General features: G+C 37.9%; 1 protein-coding gene across 2 annotated transcripts; it reads right to left on the reverse strand.

Moving 5' to 3' along the window:
- Nucleotides 1-4,068: 4,068 nt before the first annotated feature.
- On the reverse strand, nt 4,069-20,937 carry ptgs1 (prostaglandin-endoperoxide synthase 1). Of its 2 annotated transcripts, none has more exons than XM_060883144.1 (11): nt 20,652-20,937; nt 20,473-20,568; nt 17,580-17,667; nt 14,078-14,218; nt 11,907-12,050; nt 11,571-11,752; nt 11,362-11,445; nt 10,703-10,949; nt 8,901-9,187; nt 6,842-6,989; nt 4,069-6,034 (listed from the first exon to the last, which is right to left on the reverse strand). In XM_060883144.1, the coding sequence occupies exons 3-11, from the start codon at nt 17,650-17,652 to the stop codon at nt 5,682-5,684; spliced, it is 1,659 nt and encodes a 552-aa protein (XP_060739127.1). In that variant the 5' UTR covers nt 17,653-17,667; nt 20,473-20,568; nt 20,652-20,937; the 3' UTR covers nt 4,069-5,681. The 2 variants fall into 2 exon arrangements, with proteins under 2 accessions (XP_060739127.1, XP_060739126.1); XM_060883143.1 differs by having other exon boundaries at nt 17,580-17,696.
- Nucleotides 20,938-21,169: the final 232 nt, after the last annotated feature.

Consider the following 21,169-nt stretch of genomic DNA (forward strand, 5'->3'; position numbering starts at 1 on the left):
AGCTCCTCCATCCGTGACTATCTGGCCCCTAGCAGTGATTTCTGCAGTTGGAGCTGAGGTGGTGATTCACTGCCAGGTGTCAGGACACCCTGTTCCCTCTATTGAATGGTCAAAACATGGCCAGTCTGTAAGAACAGGAGGCAAAATTACCAAGGGGTATTCATTTGAATTTTCCATGTAAATCAGTGTTTTTTGGTTACCATAAGGTATTTTGTATACAAAATGTTACAAATCACAGCGATCATGGTGTTGCTTTATTCACAGGGTGTGGAATGCAACTCTTTACATCTCCTCAGTGAGAATATATGATGAAGGTTTTTACACATGTGCAGCCACCAATACTTTAGGACAGGATGAGAAAACGACTCGCCTACGTATAGCTGGTAAATTCCAAAATATTGTCAAAATATTTACAATGTACTGTAGGATCATTAAAAAGGTCATTAAAGAATTTGAAGGAATTTGAAGACATTCATGCTGAATGTACCCTTAAAATACTTTTCAGCAAAGCCGGTCATTGTGTTATTTGCGGGATCAGTGAACGTGTCAAAGGGAGCCACTATCATTCTCCCATGCAGAGCTGTTGGAAACCCACCACTAAAGTACAGCTGGCACACAAGTCTTCAGACACCTCTGTCACTTTCACAGCGCATACTCATTGATGGTAAGAGATTCTGTAAATCTTTTTTTTTTAACTATACTATTTCTTCTAAATGTGTTTTTATGAATCAAGAATGCACTTTGAAAAGTTTTTTGTCCTTCAGATAATGAGACCCTGCACATCTCTAATGCCCACCAGTCAGATGCAGGAGAGTATTACTGCACTGCTGAAAATAACCTAGGTCAGGACAGAAGAAAGGCCACCATAACAGTTTTCTCTGGTAAATAAATTCTGTTACTAAAAATATTTAAATTTGCACCAGCCATGTATTCATAAATAGATAAATAAATTTATAGTGATACTGATCTAATTGATTTAATCTTCTGACTTGAAGCTGATCCTGAAGAGGATTTATTATCTACAGTGAGTAGCATATGGAAGTCAATGCTGTGATCCCATCCCATTGTAAACTCTTTGTTTGTCCTGTTCATATACTGTACTGTAAAAAGTACCACACACCATCATTAGGATGTTCTTTGGTTCTGTATACTCTACAATGCTGACAGATGAACATTTATTTTGAGTAAAAAACTCTGTTTGTTTTGTTCACAAATAATTTAGATCCCAGAAATCAAGCCAGAGGGTCCTATAAATTCTATCAATGACCAGAATTTAAAAACTTATAAAGGTAAACGAGTCCATTCAACAGTCTATAACCACTACTTGTGTACTGTGTGTCTAATGTCTTTAGAGTTTTTCCCTCCAATTTCAAATCTACAGATATTTTCCTGAAGAACTCACCAACACATTTTATCAGCGTTCCTACCCCAATTTCCTCTTATACTTCTCTCACCGACCATGACAATGTGAACACAGGAGAAACACAGAAAAACCAAGACCTCCCAAGAATACCAGGGTCACAGTTGGTCTTCCCTTACTACAAAACCCTAGAAACACATACACAAAAAAGACATGCAGATGTTACTCCAAGTAATCTAATCACCCAGCATACAGATGAGGCAATGTTACTCCCAAGCCACAAGCAACCTGAATCACTGTCTGCACACAGTCTGCAGCCCTTCAATCAGATTTCTCTCAAAGGAATTTCTGACCAACGTACAAGCTCACAGCAAGATCACTCCTCTCCCAGCTCAGTGGTTCAGGACCTTGAACTATCTCAGACCTCTGAGTTCACATTGTATGATAGGAACAGTGTCACCAGTACAACACCTCTGGAGGTCCACCATTACAGGAGTCAGCCTGCTGAACAGCTTACAGCTACCAAGGCATCCCATGCAAATAATACTGAATTATTTGAAATGTTAAATAAAAACACCTCAAAGGCCCCCATGAGGACCACAGACAACAATGCCAGGTAGTATATTATTTTCAATTATTTATTTTTTGTTCTGAGCATGTTCTGAATACAATCTGTTACCAGGGAGAAGAGGAAGTCACAGAGTTGGCTGCCTTTGCTGGAAAAACATGACATTCCAATTGTGGTTGGAGTGGGAGTTTCATTGGCATTCATTTTTGTCACCATGGCTTTCTATTCATTGTTTCGGAAAAATGACCCCGTAGCCATAACTACAGGACGAACAGGTAAGACACATTCAAATTTGTAATACTTGGACAGGTTTATGCTAAATTTTCTTTTTAATCTAAAATCACTATCCTACCAATTGCATTTAGTCACTGATAAATCAAAATAGTACAAACCACATAATAACACTCTTCTACTGAAGCTCTCAGAGGTCTTGGCGGCCCTTGCAGGCATGGCGAACGCCTTGCCATTGAAAGGACATATGATAATAAGTGAGTTTGTTTAATTCTATCGTGCCAGTCTCAATTCATCCTACATTCAGCAACTATCTGAAATGATGTTTAAATAGTATTTTTTATGATGTTGTTTGCTGCAGAGCATTTGAGGATGACAACATGGTTGCTGTTATCGAGCAAAGCCCAAACATGTCAGAGATGAGAGCCCATCCTCCAACTTCCAGTCCATCCACTTTGCTAATGGAGCCCTCATATGATGACACACAAGAAGATATCCAACCAAGCCAAGACATGCCTGTCATAGTGGAAACACACTCAGAGCCCTCTGAGGTTGGTGCTGATATGAGATGGGAGGGCAAATGTTCTTACCCAAAGTCATAACCTAGATTTTTATTCCGGATGATGTTCAGTCAGTGTTCATCAAATGTTAAAAGTGTATCAGTTGAGTAATGCTGTAACTTCTGTACCTCAGTTTGAGACCTCGTTTGAGGAAGGCAAAGCCACGCCCTCTCTCCCATCTGACGTCCAACTTCAGTGCATGGAAGACTTGAGGAGCCAAGATTTGGGGCAGTGCCAAAGGGATGCACCTTCACCACCCCTTTCCAACCCTGTGGGCACTCAGGAAGATGCTCTCCGCTCCTCTTTGACCCTGCAGACCAGTGATTCCTCCTCCACACCAGTACACCACAGTATCAGCCTCTCACATGCCTCCTGTCCCCTCATGCTGTCCCACTGTGTCACCCTGGGCATGACATCTGTTTCTGTTGATGTACACTTCTACCCCTCCACCCCTACGCAGTATGGGCCTCTGAGACCTCAGAGCAATGTCCGACATGAGCATGATCAAAATGCTCTGTCTTCTCACCATGGCAAATCATGAATCATGGAAAAGAAACCTCTGACAGGGCTAGTATCTACTTGAATGCTCACTGGTGACAAACAAAGACATGTTCCACTCAGAGGGAAGGCTAAGGTTTCTTTGTTTCTTTTCTGATTTATAAGGTGCTGTTGGTTTGCTTATTTTTTCTGCTTTTATAATTCTCCTGTTCAACATTCCTGGTTATAATATTAGTACATCATTATACATTATAAATGTACATCATTAATTCTTTTAAGAAACAAACATAAAATAAATCATGCCTATCAAAACCTGTGCATATGTGTGCACTTTAGAAATGACATCAAATTATATGAATGAACATTATTTAATTACTTATTTAATTAATTACATTTTAATGCAGCATGCTTATTTGATATTATTAGGATAGTAACAAAATTTTTTAGAGAATGAATGCCACAAAACTATCTACATTGGTTTGCAGTTAAACCGTATGAAAAATGCATGAAAGAATGATTTAGCATTAGGAATTTTCTAGTGGAAATCAACATGACTGTTACAGTTACAGAACCAAAGGTTGTGCTACCTTTTCACTGAACAAATCTGTTTTATGTTAGTATCAGCAAAATGACATAAAATATTATAAATTGTAAATTCAAGTCTTGTGTTTTTTGAATAATCTTTGAATAGTCAATATAACATTTGCATTTTAAATAGTCAATATACCATTTATTAAAACACTATTTTGTTGTATTTGTTCTTTTTGCTACAAATAATAAATAGGCTTATAGATGACTTTTAAAAGAGGCCCAAAATTTCACAGAGGAAATAATATTCACAAACAAATCTGTAAGTTCTAAAAAAGATCTATTTTATTAATAAAATTGCCCATCGGTCTATCCATTTAATTCAGAAAAAACCTTTCACTCTCAGAATTCAGAATTGAGTAAACAACTAATAAAATCAATACAAACAAAAAATAACAACTAAAAAAACAATCCAGAAATGTCATAATCCTGCTGTCATATCCTGTTAAATCACCAGTAGACCCTCATACTTTACTCACAATTGCAGCAGTTAAAAATGAGTTACAAATGACCTCTTATTAACTAACCTTAAACCAGTGCTTCAGAAAGGACATTTACTGTAATAAACATGTCTCAGTGGCAGTCATCATACATCACAAAAACACCTTTCAATATCCCACGCCTTAATACTTTTAGTGCATGACTGGGCAAAGCACTGATTACAGGTTACAGGATTCACTGATATAAATCTAACTGTTATTTGCCAATATAACAGTTTGCTCATGGAACCAAATTACCTTATGACAGCATCACTGATTAATGTCTGTTTGAAAACGGTTCAAGACTAAGCATGGCTTTTTTCTCAACCCCAAAAAGTCTCAAGCAATCCTATAGGGGAAAAAAAAACATTGTAAGCCTATTCCTAGAAATGACACATACACTCAATATCTTCTTTAATAACTCAATCCCTTGCACACTAATGTAAGTACATTACAGTAAATCATGTAAACACTGGTCACGAGTTTTATTCTGACCACTGGGGTAGCTGTTGGTGCAAGACAGGTCAGAACATAATAAGTAAGCTCCTGTGTGATACAATAATTCACATGCCCATTCTTTATAACTGTGTTAAATAAAAAAGCATTTCTATGAACAACAAGTCAAACTTTGAGGCAGATGTGCTAAAACAGCAGAAGAGCACACTGCCTGTTTTTCACACTGCTGTAAGACTAAAAACCTGAAGTAACCAAACTACTGTGTAGTTTTGAGGATGTTCCCACTGTTGCCTCAGTTTCCTGCGCACTTACAGTAGAGAAACCCTGAAATGGTCTTCTCTAATTCTAACCTGTCTGTTTCTGCATGATTTTATCTCTCATGATTGGATAGCTGCATGTATGAGCAGGGCTGGTGAGTGTATGGCACAAAGGAATAGCACTACAAAGGAATGTAGATTATATTCTGCTGCTTTAGGGTGATATTAGCACCTCACAAAGATTCTTTTATGCCCAAGTGTTATTACAATACATTACATTGTGTCTGATATGTAAACATGTATCACTATTCTATGTTCTGTTCTGTTATGCTGTGGGAAATTGCTTAATGCCCCAGAGAGTACAGAGGGAGATATTTGAACATTTCACCTTTTGCTGAGTCTATATGCAGTTTTAAATTAAAAGGCATTTTGAAGCTCCCTGGGCTTTAAAAAAAATATAAAAGACAACCTTATTCATAAGGTTGCTGCAAGTAGAGATATGTGCCAAAATTCATATTATAATATTCAGCACAGTGCACTAATTATAGCAGGTAATAATACAGTAGTTAAATATAATGATGCTCTAAATGTAAAATCAGCTGACTGTGTAAACACATACAGTGGGTGAAGCATCTCAGACAGCCTGGTTCTAGCATCTCTAAATCTCTCACATTGCTATAATAGCTACAGTTCTGCATGAGAGCCATCAGGGTTTTTCTGCTGATAACCTGGTGGTGGAACATGGAAGGATACATATGGGCACCACTTAGTATTGAGACAAACTAGTCTTTTAAGAGTAGCAGAGTTGACAATATTAAAGCCAGTTTGACCACCGAACGTGCTGGGTTTCCAGTACTCAGGTGAACATATGGGGTTTCCCATAAGACCTTTTAGGGAAAACGGTGCCCCCATTTCTACCATGCTCTGTCCAAATATTGCAATAGGCCTTGTCTTTTCTAACAGCAAAGCCAGATAAAACTCCAAAGCGTCGATGTCTCCATAGAGCTCTTCCAATTCGCGGGCAATCTCCTTATTATCTATAAAAGAAAGATAAATGATTTGCCAACTCAAAGTAACAAAAGTAGTGTGAGTGTAACTATTAGAATTTGATATGATCTGCTTTCATTGTCTTGGCCCAGGTTTGCTTCCCAGGCAGCAAGCTACAGTAAGAGCTAACTCTCAGTGTCAGTCCCAAGCCCAGACAAAATGGAATGGTTGCATCAGGAAGGACATTCGGTGTAAAACGTGCCAAATTAAAAATGCGAACCAGCTGATCCGGTGTGGCAACCCTAATCAGGGAGCAGCCAAAAGAACAGTTAAAATATAGCCAAATGGTAAAACCTATTTAAAGTTTGTAGATGAAGCTGCTGAGTAGCAAACTGAATGCTTTGATCATTTGCTTATTTACTGCTTGAGATCTCAATCTGAAATGTCATGTTCAGCTGTTGCTTCCTAAGAGTTTATGTACATCACTACTAGGTGGTTGTGTTATGAAACTAAAAAACAGCATAATTCCATTTTTGCTTGGAAATGCATGTTTTATGTAGTTCAACAGTTCATTTCTTGACCTTGTTGCATTACAGACTTGACCAGACCTATTTGCATTTTTTTATGCTTTATGAAGCATACTATCCACATTTACCAAAAATAATGTCACTGTAATAGCTCGGACACCATAACAGGGGGACAGAACCTGCTCTCATCTGAGTGCCACAGATTACCAAGGTATTTTTCACAGCAGACATACTGTATATTTAGTGAAATCATGTAATAATATTACTCTATTATCAGCATAATATTTTATCAGTATAATAGCAATAAAATATTCCAAATATTTTAAATACCTGTAAATTCGTAGAATGATTTGTATGGTTTCAGGTTAAATCTTTTGCGGTACTCATTAAATGGCTGTACCCGAAGTTGCCTGGATTCTTTAATGACACCTTCAGCAACTCTGGCCACAATATGTGGCATATTATGTCCACCTCCAATCTGGAAAAACACACAGAGAGAGAGAGAGGGAGAGAGAGAGAGAGAGAGAGAGAGAGAGAGAGAGAGAGAGAGAGAGAGAGAGAGAGAGAGCTTAATAAGAGGCATCAAAAACTGACACATGTCAATAACTCATATATTAACAATTCCCTGACTCTGGAAAGCAAAGGTCTGTTCAGCAGGCTAGGTTTTGAATATAGAAAACTGTATTTTCTCATTGTTATTACTTGTGGATTACTAATATCACATTAAACTACAGTCAATTATGCCTACACAACCTCTTTCTCTAAAAGTAATAGTCTGAGTTTAATAGTTGAAGACATAGTTTAGTAGGAAATTGACAAACAAGCAGCACTTAAGGTTCAGACAGTCTAAATAATTACACATTTCTAAAAGAGAAAAGACACCACTTCCTGTTACAGCCCACCCAACATTAGACAAACCACAGTGAAACAAGCCAGAATGTTGATGAGTTCGACAGTGTATGCTCACTCCAGATACAAAAAAAAGAGTACATTTACTATTAAAGGTAAAAGAGCTTGTAACTAGACATCACTACTGCTGTGTTAATTAAACAATATGTCTGTTCTAGTAAGAAAACGACTGCTATGGCATCCATCCATTTTCTGGAATGCTTACCCTACCCATTCAGCCCACAATGCATGTCTGTGAACTGGGGGAGGAAGCTGCAGAAATAGTCAGAAATCACACCCAGAGATGCGAGACTCCCCTAAACAAATGTGCTGACATTCTTTTCATTTTTTTACAAAGCTGTCTACCTAACTGAAACTCAACCATCCTAGAATAAACAATAAAGAACAAAAGTATGTTGCCTTCAGGTCAAAGTGGCTCAGTGCAAATGCTACTTCTCTCACTGGCTGAGTTGAGGCCTGTAACAATTTCTAAAATTATTCAAATGTGTCTTCCCAGTGGGGCAACAGAACCATATTCTCTCTATTGTCAGGAAATTGCAGACATGAATTCCAAAGATGTCAAAGCCACCTATGGCTGGGAGCCAACTCAGCAAACATGACCATGCTCTCTGGGTGGGAGAGATTACATGTCACCTTCCCACTGTTCCAATCACAGCGTCACTAGCCAATTGTAAGAATCTGTTACAATACATATGCAGAAGAGGTTAGATAGTGCTCCACTTTAGGAAGCATGTGTTTGTCTTCATCTTTCTCATTGGTTGTTAACACATAATAGTGAAGAGCTGATTAAAAGGAAATTAGCATGTGACTAAACTGGTGAGAAAAAACAATTAATATATAGAGGTCTATGTTTTCTTCCCAATTAGTAACAGCTTATTAAACTATAATTTCTTTTGACGTAATTGGCAAAAAAGGTTCTACCTGTGTTTCCAATCAGTAAACTTCTTTGGATCTGGATATGAATATAATGGTCAGTTATTGCACTTATTCTATGTGAAATATAACGAGTTTAAAATATGTACATATTAGTTTATATTTATTACTATATAGATGTCTATATATATTTATTACTATATAGAAGAAAACAAATACTGTTTTCTTCTGAAAAATTCAATATTGTCTATTTTCTAGTTTTGATGTCTTCACAATTTTTCAAAAATGTTGAAACATCCTTGAGCATGTCTCAGTAGATTTCATGAGCACCCTGTTTTGTCATTGGGTTCACAGAGTCTATTTCATACATTATAAAAAAAAAGCTTTAAAAAACAGACATCAAATTGCTTTCCTGACCACTCAACTTTACACCAGTACCACTGAAAACAACCACAAAGCTGATGATAATTTGTCGAGTATATTTAAAAAATAAAATAAAAGCAAAGCTAAACCAATACTTACTGAGTCAAAAAACCCTCAGTCAACTTTCCTAAAATGGAAAAATTATAATCAATGATTCAACAGTTAAAAGACATGCAAATGTCACCTGTCCTGCTGGCTGAGTTGAGAAAGCCTGCACCAGTTTCTCTACTCCATACTGAGTGAGTATGGAGGTGTTGTATATAAACTTATCATAGGTGATCTCTGTTCCTTCAATGAAGAAGCTGTTGGGCATGAGTGAATGCCAGTGGTAAAGCTGATTGAACTCCAAGGCAATGCGGTTCTGGTACTGGAACTGGGAGCTGAAAAGCAGGGTTGGATCGAACTTCAGCTTTAGGTTGTAGCCACTTAGGTGCTGGACGTAATCCTCAATCACTATCCGGATAGTCTCACCTGGAAGGAAAGCAATTGAGCAAATAAAATCGATTTATTTTTATAAATCTGGCAGAGGATTTAAGCTGTTTTTAACCTAGATTTGTTAAATTTTGGGTGTTTGTCTCACACATAGAGGAGCTAATGTCATTATTAGCAAAATATCCAGCCCAATAAATCTCAAAAACCACACAAAAAAGCAAAAACTGGATCAATAAATTTAAATTTTTAAAGTTTTCTTTTCTTTTTTTTCTTTTTCTTTCTGTCCCAGCCTTTGTTTGGGAACTAAAGGTAACTATAATTCACACACATTTCTCATGTATGGACAGTTATTTCATAATACCACTTTCCCTTAAGCAACCTTTGCAATATGGACCTGTGCATTGCTATAGAACAAGATCTTTGTGGTCATTGTGTATTTTAATCTAGTGCACTTTGGTGTAAATGAAGTTATCTTGGCAACCCTGTCATAAGCTGTTCTGTCTACTGCTCTCCCTAAGTAAAAATGTTCATAAACTAATCATGGGTCATGCTTCTTTTCCCAGTGGACCTTTATTATCAGTAGTTGCGGTTCCTGTTTTTGGAATCTGAAAACATTGGTATTCAAAAAGCTCCATGGCACTAAATGAGGCAATGACCATGTGGTGCCACTATTGAGCAACGTCTAGAAAAGCAAGAACACTATCATATACTGTAGTTGTCAAATCTTTTAAAAATCTGTTGTCATTTAATTTAAAACTGTATCAATTTGTGAATCTAGACTTTATCTGGATTAATATTTGTTGAATGGCTGATATACAGTTTGTGGAATATCACGGACACTGATCAAATATAGTTAGGACTAATATGATAATATACAAATAAGAAGAATTTCAAGAAATATTTAAAATTAAATAAATATATAGTGAATCTATTAAGCCTGTCATGAATAGTCCTACTCATAGATAATACTCACTTTAAGAAGTGTCAACATCCAAATAGAAATGATTTTTTTACTTACTTTTTCAGTAAAAAACTTCTAAGTGTGTGCACAATTCAGTGTGATCATGATTTAATTTCATGGTCTTAAAACTGACATCATATCTCAGATGGTGTCTTCTCAATCCCAGGAATAACTCCATCATGTTCTATTAGCATCTCCATCCCAGATCATGATATCAGGGTGACATACTGTTGGTATTGCAACAAAGTGCAATATTATACAATATTGTGCATATCTGAGACTGCCACTGTTCCCAAATGTGCACAAACTCTTGTCCCATATGTGCAAACAGCATGACACTGCCTAGGCAGCACTTACACCCATGGTGTGAGATCTAAATAGTGAAATATGCTATTTTAATATTTACTCCACACCACATGTTCTTAACTTATCCCTATATCTCTATCACTATATTTTCCCAAAAGATTATGATTTTCTACTTTGAAAGCACTTCAGTTTTTTAATTGTCATAGAATCTGTTTCTGGTTCTTGTTTGCTTCCAGTAGCACACATGACAAACAGAAATGCAGAAATAAAATGTGCCACTACTTCACCTATAATAATAAGTCTGGTGGTCTGAAATAGTTGCTCATCTTCCCAGGTGGGATGCTCTTTCTTTAGGATGTCACACACACGGTTGTGTTCACGCAGCCACAGGGTGGCATACATGCTTAAACCTGGCAAAAGCCCAAACACCTCCTGGCCAATAGCCATTTGCTTTTCTGGTGGAACTGATGCAGGGTAGTTCATGTTCACGTTGGTCTCTACCACTGAAGGTGGGTACATCTCTCCATTTATCATCTATAAACACACAGGACATAAACAGTGTAACAGCAGTGAAAATGCAATAGTGATTAATACATTATAACAAACCCACATAAACCTGTACTCTAAAAGACCTAAAAGACCAAATTCTAGAGAAGGGAAAAGGAACACATTAGGCTGGTGTTGAAACTTACCCTCATCCTTCTTATCTTTTGACTGATTTGTGTGTGGTTATGCAACTTTAATCTCAAGACCTAGTGTAACCACAGTATGCCACAGCAATTGGAAAAAAAAAAACACTTTCTTGATAATAATCTCTAAAAGATATGGCTGTATCAGTAAAGGAGTAGATGATAAGCTAATAAGTAAACGTAACTTAACTACAAGAACAAAAAATATGTTCAGCATATTTAAGAACATGCCAGACATTTCACAACAGTACTGGTACCTGGTACTTCAATTTCCCATCTTTGTGAAGTCTAAGACTCAGCTGCCGAGGAAGGTTATCTCCATAGATATGTCCAGCATCCACCTATTTACAAGATCAAACATCAGAATGAGTTTTAATACTCGTTATGAGAGGCAGACTGTTAGACTATAAAACCATGTATTTTACATCAACCTAATATTCTCCCCAGATCTTCTGTATGAACTCACCCCATGGCCTAGACCTTTGGTAAAGCCAAGCCCCATTCGATTGTGTGTTTTGAAAAACTGGTGAGTGAAGTGCTGAGCAAAAAACCCAAACATTAAATTTGTGCCCTGGGGGTCTGGCCTGAATTCTCGCCTCAGTAAGAACTTCTCCACCAACAGCTTAGGATCTGGAAGCTCCATTTTTCCTGCAAAGGGAAAAAAACTTTAGCCATTATAGCTGGGGAAATAATTAAGCTGGAAAAACAAATATTAAGTCTTATTTACTGAGTTACTGAAGTATATAAATTGATTTTTTACAGCCAAATATCTTGATACTTAATCCTACTACCACTACTCTACCTTTGGCACCCATAGGTGTTGGACAGTCCAGTGGCACTGGAGGAAGGATTCGGGTGTAATAAGTGGTATTGGAATATGATTCCCAGCTCAGGTAGCCATACTTGGAGTTATACGTCGGAGGGCTGGGAATCAGATCAGACCGCACTGTGATAGGAGACATCATTATAACAATGAGAGCAATGTCTGAAAAAAGCACACACCTCTAGCAATTCTCTGACTTCTCTGAATTTTCTTTGCCAAACCCCTACTATGTTTCTGCTGTATGCTGTCATTGTTCTCATGATTTAATCGAGCTTGAGGGCTTAAGGACAGTGTGTGCAGCATTTTTGTGATCTTGCCATTTATAGATATAAGAGTGTCTTTCTTTAAATGTGGTATTTTTCATGCAGTAATGTCAGGTTTAGACATTTCAGACAAATCATGTATTTTTAAATTTTTTTTGTTTGCTTGTGCATTTGTATGTGTCTTGAGCAGACTCAAGTGCATCTGTCTTGAGCAGACTCAAGACAGATGCACAAGTAAACTAAAGAAAATTTCACCCACTGAGTAGAGTATAAAGTCTTTTTCACTGGGCTGGGTTGATATTACATATCTTCTGTGAACAGCTCTGCAAAGGTTTGTGGAGAGCAAATGCATAAAGGCTTGAGTGCCAGAATCCCTTGGCAGCAGCAGCGAGATGTAAAGAATTTGAAGTCTTTCTGTGGAAAGCAGGAATTTCCATAGCAGCAGGGTATAAAGACAGTGGACTACAAACATTGCATATTTCATGTTTAACGCTGATACAAATAGCCACGCCATAGCATAAGATGGGGCCACTCTTACTTGAGGGAATTATTACAGGAAGTGATAAAGCAGGTTTTAGTCTCAGACAGAAGCAAAGTAAATATTATCAGGATGTTCTGTCTGTGCAGATTTTCTCACCAGATCTGTAGCACAGAACTTAGCATGAACACTCTAATACCTACATTCAAAGTAGCCAAAAGAGAAAATTAAATAAAGTTCAGAAAATATTACCAACATTACCAAACACCCAAATCATTTAATCGTACAGCGGCAATGTTTGAGTACACAGGAGCATTACTTGTTCCCTACTGCACAAACAAATTATTCCAAAAAAAAAGCTGAATCTGCTTTTCTCAGTATTAGTGTCTGCTTTCATCTTTAGATTGTGCTATGATTGTGAGCATTAAGCAGCTGCATACATGAGAAAGCAACACCCTTCAGTTTTTTCAGCTCTTTAACACTTCAGTTGTCACAGCTCCTCCTCATTTCAGCTAAGATCAGTTACTGGGCAATCATCACCCTGGTAAAATGTTTCCCAATAGAACAGATTCAGTAGAAAAACATTCAAAAACTGTGATTGTTTCTTTACTAAGCAAACTAGAAAGAATAATAATGAATAACATATAGTCATCATAATCAAGATTATACTGTTTAATAATGCCTAAAAGTGCACTTTTTACTATGTTTAACAGCTAAATATAAACTAAAACAGATTAGGAATGAACATACGAATGAATAAGCAAACCATACATTCGATTTAGCCCACCAATATCGTAGTCTACTATATTTAATTATTAGAAGCCAAATCACCCTTAAATAGGATTAATTATGTTTTATTTTGCTGTCTTCTTACTGTATATATAAAAGAGACACAATACTTCTTTAGGCCACTACTGTTGTTGGATGCTGTCTGGATGCAGCTCATTCAGTTATTAAGAAATAAATCACTATTAATGTAATGATTAAACAATAAAACATTACAAAATTATGAAATGTGTCTATGTATGTGGCCAAGGCTTTGATTTAATCGCATAAAAAGGGAGCAAACCAGAGTTATCAAAACAAAGAAACAGTGAGGAAGGAGATGACTAAAAGCCTCTGCCTTTTACAAATATTTATGTTGGGCACTGCACGGAAGGCTGGACTGATGTCTGTCAGCTGTAAAGCATCTGTTCACTTTAACTCAAACACCTTGTAATCAGGATTTTACATGTTGATGAGGAAAATGGTTAAACAGCCTCCATCAAAAACAACTGTTTTTCATGTTAAATATGTTTAAATAAATTTCTTGCATGACATCAGAATATCCTTGAAAACCAAATGGTCTAAATGGGCCTACTGCTAATTTCTAATAGAAGGAAAGAGAATGTATGTTTTAGACAACTGACCTGTGAGGACCTTGTACATGAGCCAGTCTCTCAGGAAGGTTTTATTGATAAGGTTCCACATCCAGTAAAAATGGGTCAGGATGTAATGTATTACATCAGGACTTGGCTTCACAAGCTCAACGACTCTGGACCAGAGTTCCGCTGTAAGAATGGCAAGAAAAAAAACAGATCTGCTGAGATCATACACATCTGTATTATATGTACTATAATCTGCTTCAAATTGATTGAACTTTCATGTGAGGTGAATGAGATCTGAGCAGTTCCACAACAGCAACATGTCTGATAACTATGCTAGCATAATAATAATAATGCATCATAAATTCATTTAGCCACTTTTATTATTTAATTGTATTGTCAACCTTATGGTCTGTTATTCCATGACTTGAGTGCCATTTGTGTCATTTAAAGTGTCAACTTATATTACAGTTACAAAAATGTAATGTAAAACACATCCATTCATTATTGGTGTCCTACACTGGGGCAGAGTCTATTCTACAGGGATCAGGGAGTCCATCCCAGGGACACAAGACTGGGGACACAATGGATGGGGTGCAACACATCACAGGGCACAATTGTGTACACACAAACACTATTTAGAGATAACAATCAGAGTATAAGTCTGTGAAGAAACCAAAGATAGCAAGGGGAGATTGTGCACATTCCACAGGGCTGAGGCAGGAACCAAGCCCCCGACAACCCGAGGCAACAAGCAGACCACTAAGACACTGTGCCTCCTCAAGCAAAACTCATTTTCAACATAACATTTAAAATACCTTTCCCCAAGATTAGGGTATTGCATTCAAATGCAGGTTGAAATCTTTACGATCTAGTAAAAGGATTTACAAATATATTGGCATTTCATATGTGCTACAATAATTAGTTTATAACATATATGCATGCTCTGGTTTCTGTGACCCTAACTGCAGACACTAACCCTCTAACCCTAACTGCAGACACTGACTGCACTGGTGTAATAGATGCAAATTTTAGTTCAAATTATTACAGTAATCCACACAAAAAAGGATTAGCAAACATACTGGCAGTGATATCTGATATAAACCTACATTTGGAAGCTGTGAATGCTCTTGTTTTTGAAACTCTAACCCTAGCCACAGCCTCTAAGCATATAACTGTAATGTGTGCATAGTGTATATAATAAAATCAGTAAAGTTCTCTACAGTGTTATTTGATAGAATCATTAAAAAAATTACACATGCTATGGTTTCCCTGTGCCTATAGGTGAATAACATTTGAATGATTTAAGCAGTCTGCATGTAACAGAACTGTCTTTCAAACTTTTTGTTAGTGTTATCTGATAGAAACTCCAATTTGGTTGCAATCCCAGCCCATATATCTACACTTTACATTAAAAGATAATCGTCAAACTACTACACATTCAAATTATAATTTTTTTGTATGAATATATGAATCTACTTAACATCTAATGCTTGAAACATTTTATTTAATCCACCCACAACCCTTACTCCATGCTGATTAACATATTCATCCTTATGAAATATATGGAATATTCTCCAGTTCATATGTTAAAAAAGAAGCTGAATCATCTGAACTTCCTGAAGATCACAGGAAGTAGAAATCTGCTGATTCTTTTTTCCCTTAAATGATTAAAGTACAAAGCTGGGAAATAGGAGTGTAACTTGAGTAAAATTTGAGAATGTTATTAATGTCTTCAGTAGGGATGAGCGAGTACAGCATTATCTGTATCTGTATCTGTTAACCATATGAATTATCCGTATCTGTATCTGTACTCGGAGTGGGTGGGGCCTAACCCGGAAGCAGGCGGGGTAGGGGGGAAGTTGTCTCGAAATGGGCGGGGCTTTAATTGGTAATAATTAATTTGTAATATTTATAACACTAGCTTACTACCTTTATGTTTTTATGAAATACATCAAAAACGTGTCAGACACTCAGTGTCTGGTTACTGGTTAGAGACAGCTGAAGGTTTAAAAAAGAAAAAAAATCTCAGACAGGCAGAGACGCAATGAGAGTCACATTCTACCAAGCAAGCACCACGTCTGAACGAACCCACGTTTACCAGAACTCTACTGGTCAGTAAGTACATATTATTAATGTTACAACCCGAAGTAAAAAGCTGAAGAAAGCCTAAACGTTAACAGAAAAGACCCGCGAACCCGAGTGACTGAGGAAGAGACAGAGAGCTGTTCTGTGTGTGACTGTGAGTGAGCAGAGCGAGACACAGCAACACAATACATCTGTATGTGTGTAGGGGAGGGGCGTGTGACTAGCCTATCACAGAACGCTGACACAATCAGCTACCCAATGATGATTTTCATTCAATCCGAGCACAGATATTGACTCGTATTACTCGTATAATACTCGTACTCGGCAGAAGTGCTTTATCCGTACCGGATACTCGTTTCAGCCAAGTATCCGGCTCATCTCTAGTCTTCAGGCCATTAATGTAGATCCTAGTCAACCAGATTTTGTTTATTTGCTATTTGTATATAAAAAAAAAAGCTTTAGAACTCTTCTTTGACTTACCTATATGTTTGTGTGGAAAAACCTCACCAGTTTTAATATTTGTGGTATTACCATTCAGCAGTTCAACAGGAATAATACAGTTGTTTATTCTGGTTTTAGACAAGGATATTGCTACTGAAATTCATGTTGGCAATCAGTCATAAAAGAGTAAAACCATACTGTCAACATTATTGCTTTTTACTTTGAAGATTTAGTCATGATGTGCTTTCATTATCGATTCAGTCTTGCTTTCTGTCTTGTAACAGGTGAAAATTCTTTTGCAACAAGAAGAAGCAAAGTAGCAAAATAGAAAAAGGAAAGACATCTCCATTTATTTGATAATGGCTAAACAGCAGTTACAGCTGCTACATAAATATCGTGGAGAACAGCCTGAACAATGTTTTTTTAGACTGTATTGTGATTAGAACACAACAGACTATTCCCAGTTTTCTAGGGCATGTCTGTGAACCCAAACAAATGCTGTTAGCAAGTTCACTTACTGACCTATACAACCACAGCTGGAGTTATTTTAATAACTCTTATGCAACTAATATGAAAATCTGACTCTGTACATGTTGTCCAAGTTGCTCTCACAGAGATTACAACTAATACAAAAATAAATCGTTATCCAGGACGAACATAATAATGACTTAAACATGTGTTGTAAAAGCATCTCTTTCATGGGAAATATTTATCATTTAAAATTGCATTACAGACTGCTAGGTAAAAACTGCTGGTGGATTAATTCTACATTTAACATAGTAAACATTCTTTATTTACTCTAGTCTTCAAACAACTCCAAACAATCATCATTTAATATTCAAGTCTACTATATAGCTATTTTACATGCTTTGTTTCCTAAAACCTACTACTGGATTAGACACTTACTTGTCTGTGTTTGAACACATGCAGACACACTAGAGCAAAATAAACCAAAAACAGGATCTAAAAAAGGCCCCAAAAAGGAACAGAGTACACAGGAAATTAAAGGTTTACTTACGGATAGTGCAATTTTTCCCATAGTACCCAGTTCTGGTGCAGTCACATTGGTATTGGTCTAGCCCATATCTCATACAGATTCCCCGATTCTGGCAAGGGTAATAGCAACAAGGATTCACTGTAAAAATAAATAAATAAATAAATAAATAATAATAATAATAATAATAATTAAAGAAAACCTTTAAACCAAATGTCAGAGGAGTCACATCAGGATTTCAAATATAAAAATGTATTTAATGTACAGTTTCATTGATTCTGTATATAAAAAACAAAGACTTCCCCACCATTGTCACTTCAAGAAAACATCAAGAAAATTGTAATATAAGCTGTACTGAACCTGATAAATGTTATGGCTCACATGGTTTAGTCTCTTGTCACTGTTTTATGACTTCCGCTCTCTGCTCTAATGGTTGGCATAACCCTAAAATAGCATAACTTCTAAATGAAATGTGGTTACATGCGTTATATGGGAGATAACCAGACACTCCCTCAGTTTATGTCAGTAGTTCCTCTCACACATTCCCAGGATCCCCTCTTGCCAAAATGTTCACAGGAACTTTGCTCTAGACATGTTTTTAGTGATAAGTGCTAAATACTGCCCTTCTAAGTCACACTGTCAAGTCCAGCACCTAACATTGTGAATGAATTTAGAAGACACAAATTTGAAAAAGGCAAATTTCACTTGCATTAGAAAACTTACATATTAGTGTGAGAAGTAACATCATAACAAACCTGCAACACAGTTGTTAAATCTTCCAAAACATAAACTGTTTGTGGCTTGGCATGTATGCATTATTATCTACAAGTCAGACTTAAGAGTGTTTGAGAGAACACTGCAATAAAAAATAGGTTACTTTCCAGTGCTAAAGATATACAGTGCTCAGTAGGCATTCAGTGACCAATACAGGACTACTATAGTGCTTTACTTTAGCATTACAGAATAACATTATAGCAGGTGGTCAGTAACTTTTTTGTTTGTTTCTCTAAGAAGCCCCATCCATCCATCCATCCATCCATCTTCTACCGCTTAACCGGGGCCGGGTCGTGGGGGCAGCAGTCTGAGCAGGGACACCCAGACTTCCCTCTCCCCAGACACTTCCTCCAGCTCCTCCGGGGGAATACCGAGGCATTCCCAGGCCAGCCGAGAGACATAGTCCCTCCAGCGTGTCCTAGGTCTTCCCCGGGGCCTCTTCCCGGTTGGACATGCCCGGAACACCTCCCCAGGGAGGCGTACAGGAGGCATCCGGAACAGATACCCAAGCCACCTCAGCTGACTCCTCTCGATGTGGAGGAGCAGCGGCTCTACTCTGAGCTCCTCCCGAGTGACCGAGCTCCTCACCCTATCTCTAAGGGAGCGCCCAGCCACCCTGCAGAGGAAACTCATTTCGGCCGCCTGTATCCGAGATCTTGTCCTTTCGGTCACGACACAAAGCTCATGACCATAGGTGAGGGTAGGAACGTAGATCGACTGGTGAATAGAGAGCTTCGCCTTGCGGCTCAGCTCTTTCTTCACCACAACAGACCGGTATATCGACCGCATCACTGCAGAAGATACATCGATCCGCCTGTCGATCTCCCGCTCCATCCTTCCCTCACTCGTGAACAAGACCCCAAGATACTTAAACTCCTCCACTTGAGGCAGGAGCTTTCCACCAACCTGGAGGGGGCAAGCCACCCTTTTCCGGCTGAGAACCATGGCCTCGGACTTGGAGGTGCTGATTCTCATCCCCGCCACTTCACACTCGGCTGCAAACCGTCCCAGGGCACGCTGAAGGTCCTGATTTGAAGAAGCCAACAGTACAACATCATCTGCAAAAAGCAGAGACGAAATCCCGTGGTCCCCAAACTGGACTCCCTCCGGCCCCCGACTGCGCCTAGAAATCCTGTCCATATAAATAATGAACAGGACCGGTGGCAAAGGGCAGCCCTGCCGGAGTCCAACATGCACCGGGAACAAGTCTGACTTACTGCTGGCAATGCGAACCAAACTCTAAGAAGCCCCATTAAGTTAATATGTAGAAATCTTTAATAGAGCATCTCATTCACAAAAAAGTTAGAAATTGGCCAACCAAAAAAAATCATTCACTCTTTTTTAGTAAATATTTCATATTTGTGCTGCGGATGCAAAGCCTGGGAACTCAGATCTAAGGATCTCCATGCACGATGAGGCAATACTACTGGATGGCTGCCATGCACACATATTCACATCCACATTTAAAACCAGAGGCACTTTAGCTTACCTGATTTACCTGCTGTAACATTTTGGCTGTGTGATTAATGTGACAACGGAGTAAGATGCAGCACATCCCGTATCACAGTATGTTATTCTGTAAGAAGCTTACAATATATTTTTTCTACCAGAGAGTATAAAATTGAAAAAACTAAAATATTAAAAAATTCAGCTTTACAGTTTTAAAAGTAAACATAAGAAAACTCCACTGATGAAACTTTCATGTTTCAGGCACTACTCCAGAGTAGTTTGATAACATACTTAGAAAGTAAAGAGACCACACTGACTGAGATCATCTGAAACTTTCCACGCAAGACCAGACATGCTCTTTATGTCATGCATACCAAAAGAGGGTTAAAGATAAAGAATGAATTAGCAGAATTTTCCTCTGACTGCACATGTGAGTTCCAGCATTATAACCACATAAGTACATTTACTTGAATGAATTAATACCTACAGTGCTTTAATAAATACCCAGTAATAAGGTTTAACGGTGCTGTTTTCCTTTCGTTTTTATGTTTAGATTTCTTTTTCTTTTTCTCTTGAGTCCAATGTGAAAAACTGTTATATTAGATGAGAAAGATCTGAGATCTTATGCAAAACTCCTATCCAGATATATACAGTACAGATGCAGTTGGGGGTATCTTGCACTCGCAGCACTTACCACTTTTTGTTGGTGATGAGTTTTCTTCCTCACCCATGCATAATGTCCACTCCTGCACCAGAGTCCAAGACCACAGGAGAAGAAGACTGTTCACTGCTGCAGACAAACCACACACACGTACAGAGGTTATTATATATAAACACATACACACAAATCTCGTCAAAATTCCCAGAGCTTACCGTTCATTGTAGAGTAACAGGAATAAGAGGTTTAAAAAAATCCAGATGTGGATGCAACAGATGGAAGCGCTGTACTCGGTGCGTATACACGCATGCGTTTGTTCTCAGCTGTGCGCTTTCACTGCGATGTTGCTTACAGTGAGATGCTCCGCCGAGCCACAACAACAAGCAAACAGCTGTCAAATGCCGCAACTGCTTGCTTTACGAGCAAAGATAAACGAAACTTACTGCCTGGAACTTAAAGCTGACTACTGAAGTGCGCATACAGACACATACGTACTTAAACTGAACTCATCGGCGTGGAGACCAAATATTAAAGCGTGAGAGATGAGTGTCGGATTACAGGGGAGGCTCGAAATGAGGGTGTTTTCAGCGCCACCATGAGCCGTATCTCTTAATACTGTTAGAAAGCGTCTTGATGAAACATTTTTTTAGCATGTGACATATTGGTTTATACTTATCCTTTAGCTTTGTAAATTTGTAAATTTCAGTAGCATATATGCACATACATTATGGGA

This window comes from Tachysurus vachellii, chromosome 12 (assembly GCF_030014155.1).
Source record: "Tachysurus vachellii isolate PV-2020 chromosome 12, HZAU_Pvac_v1, whole genome shotgun sequence".
Classification (NCBI taxonomy): Eukaryota; Metazoa; Chordata; class Actinopteri; order Siluriformes; family Bagridae; genus Tachysurus; species Tachysurus vachellii.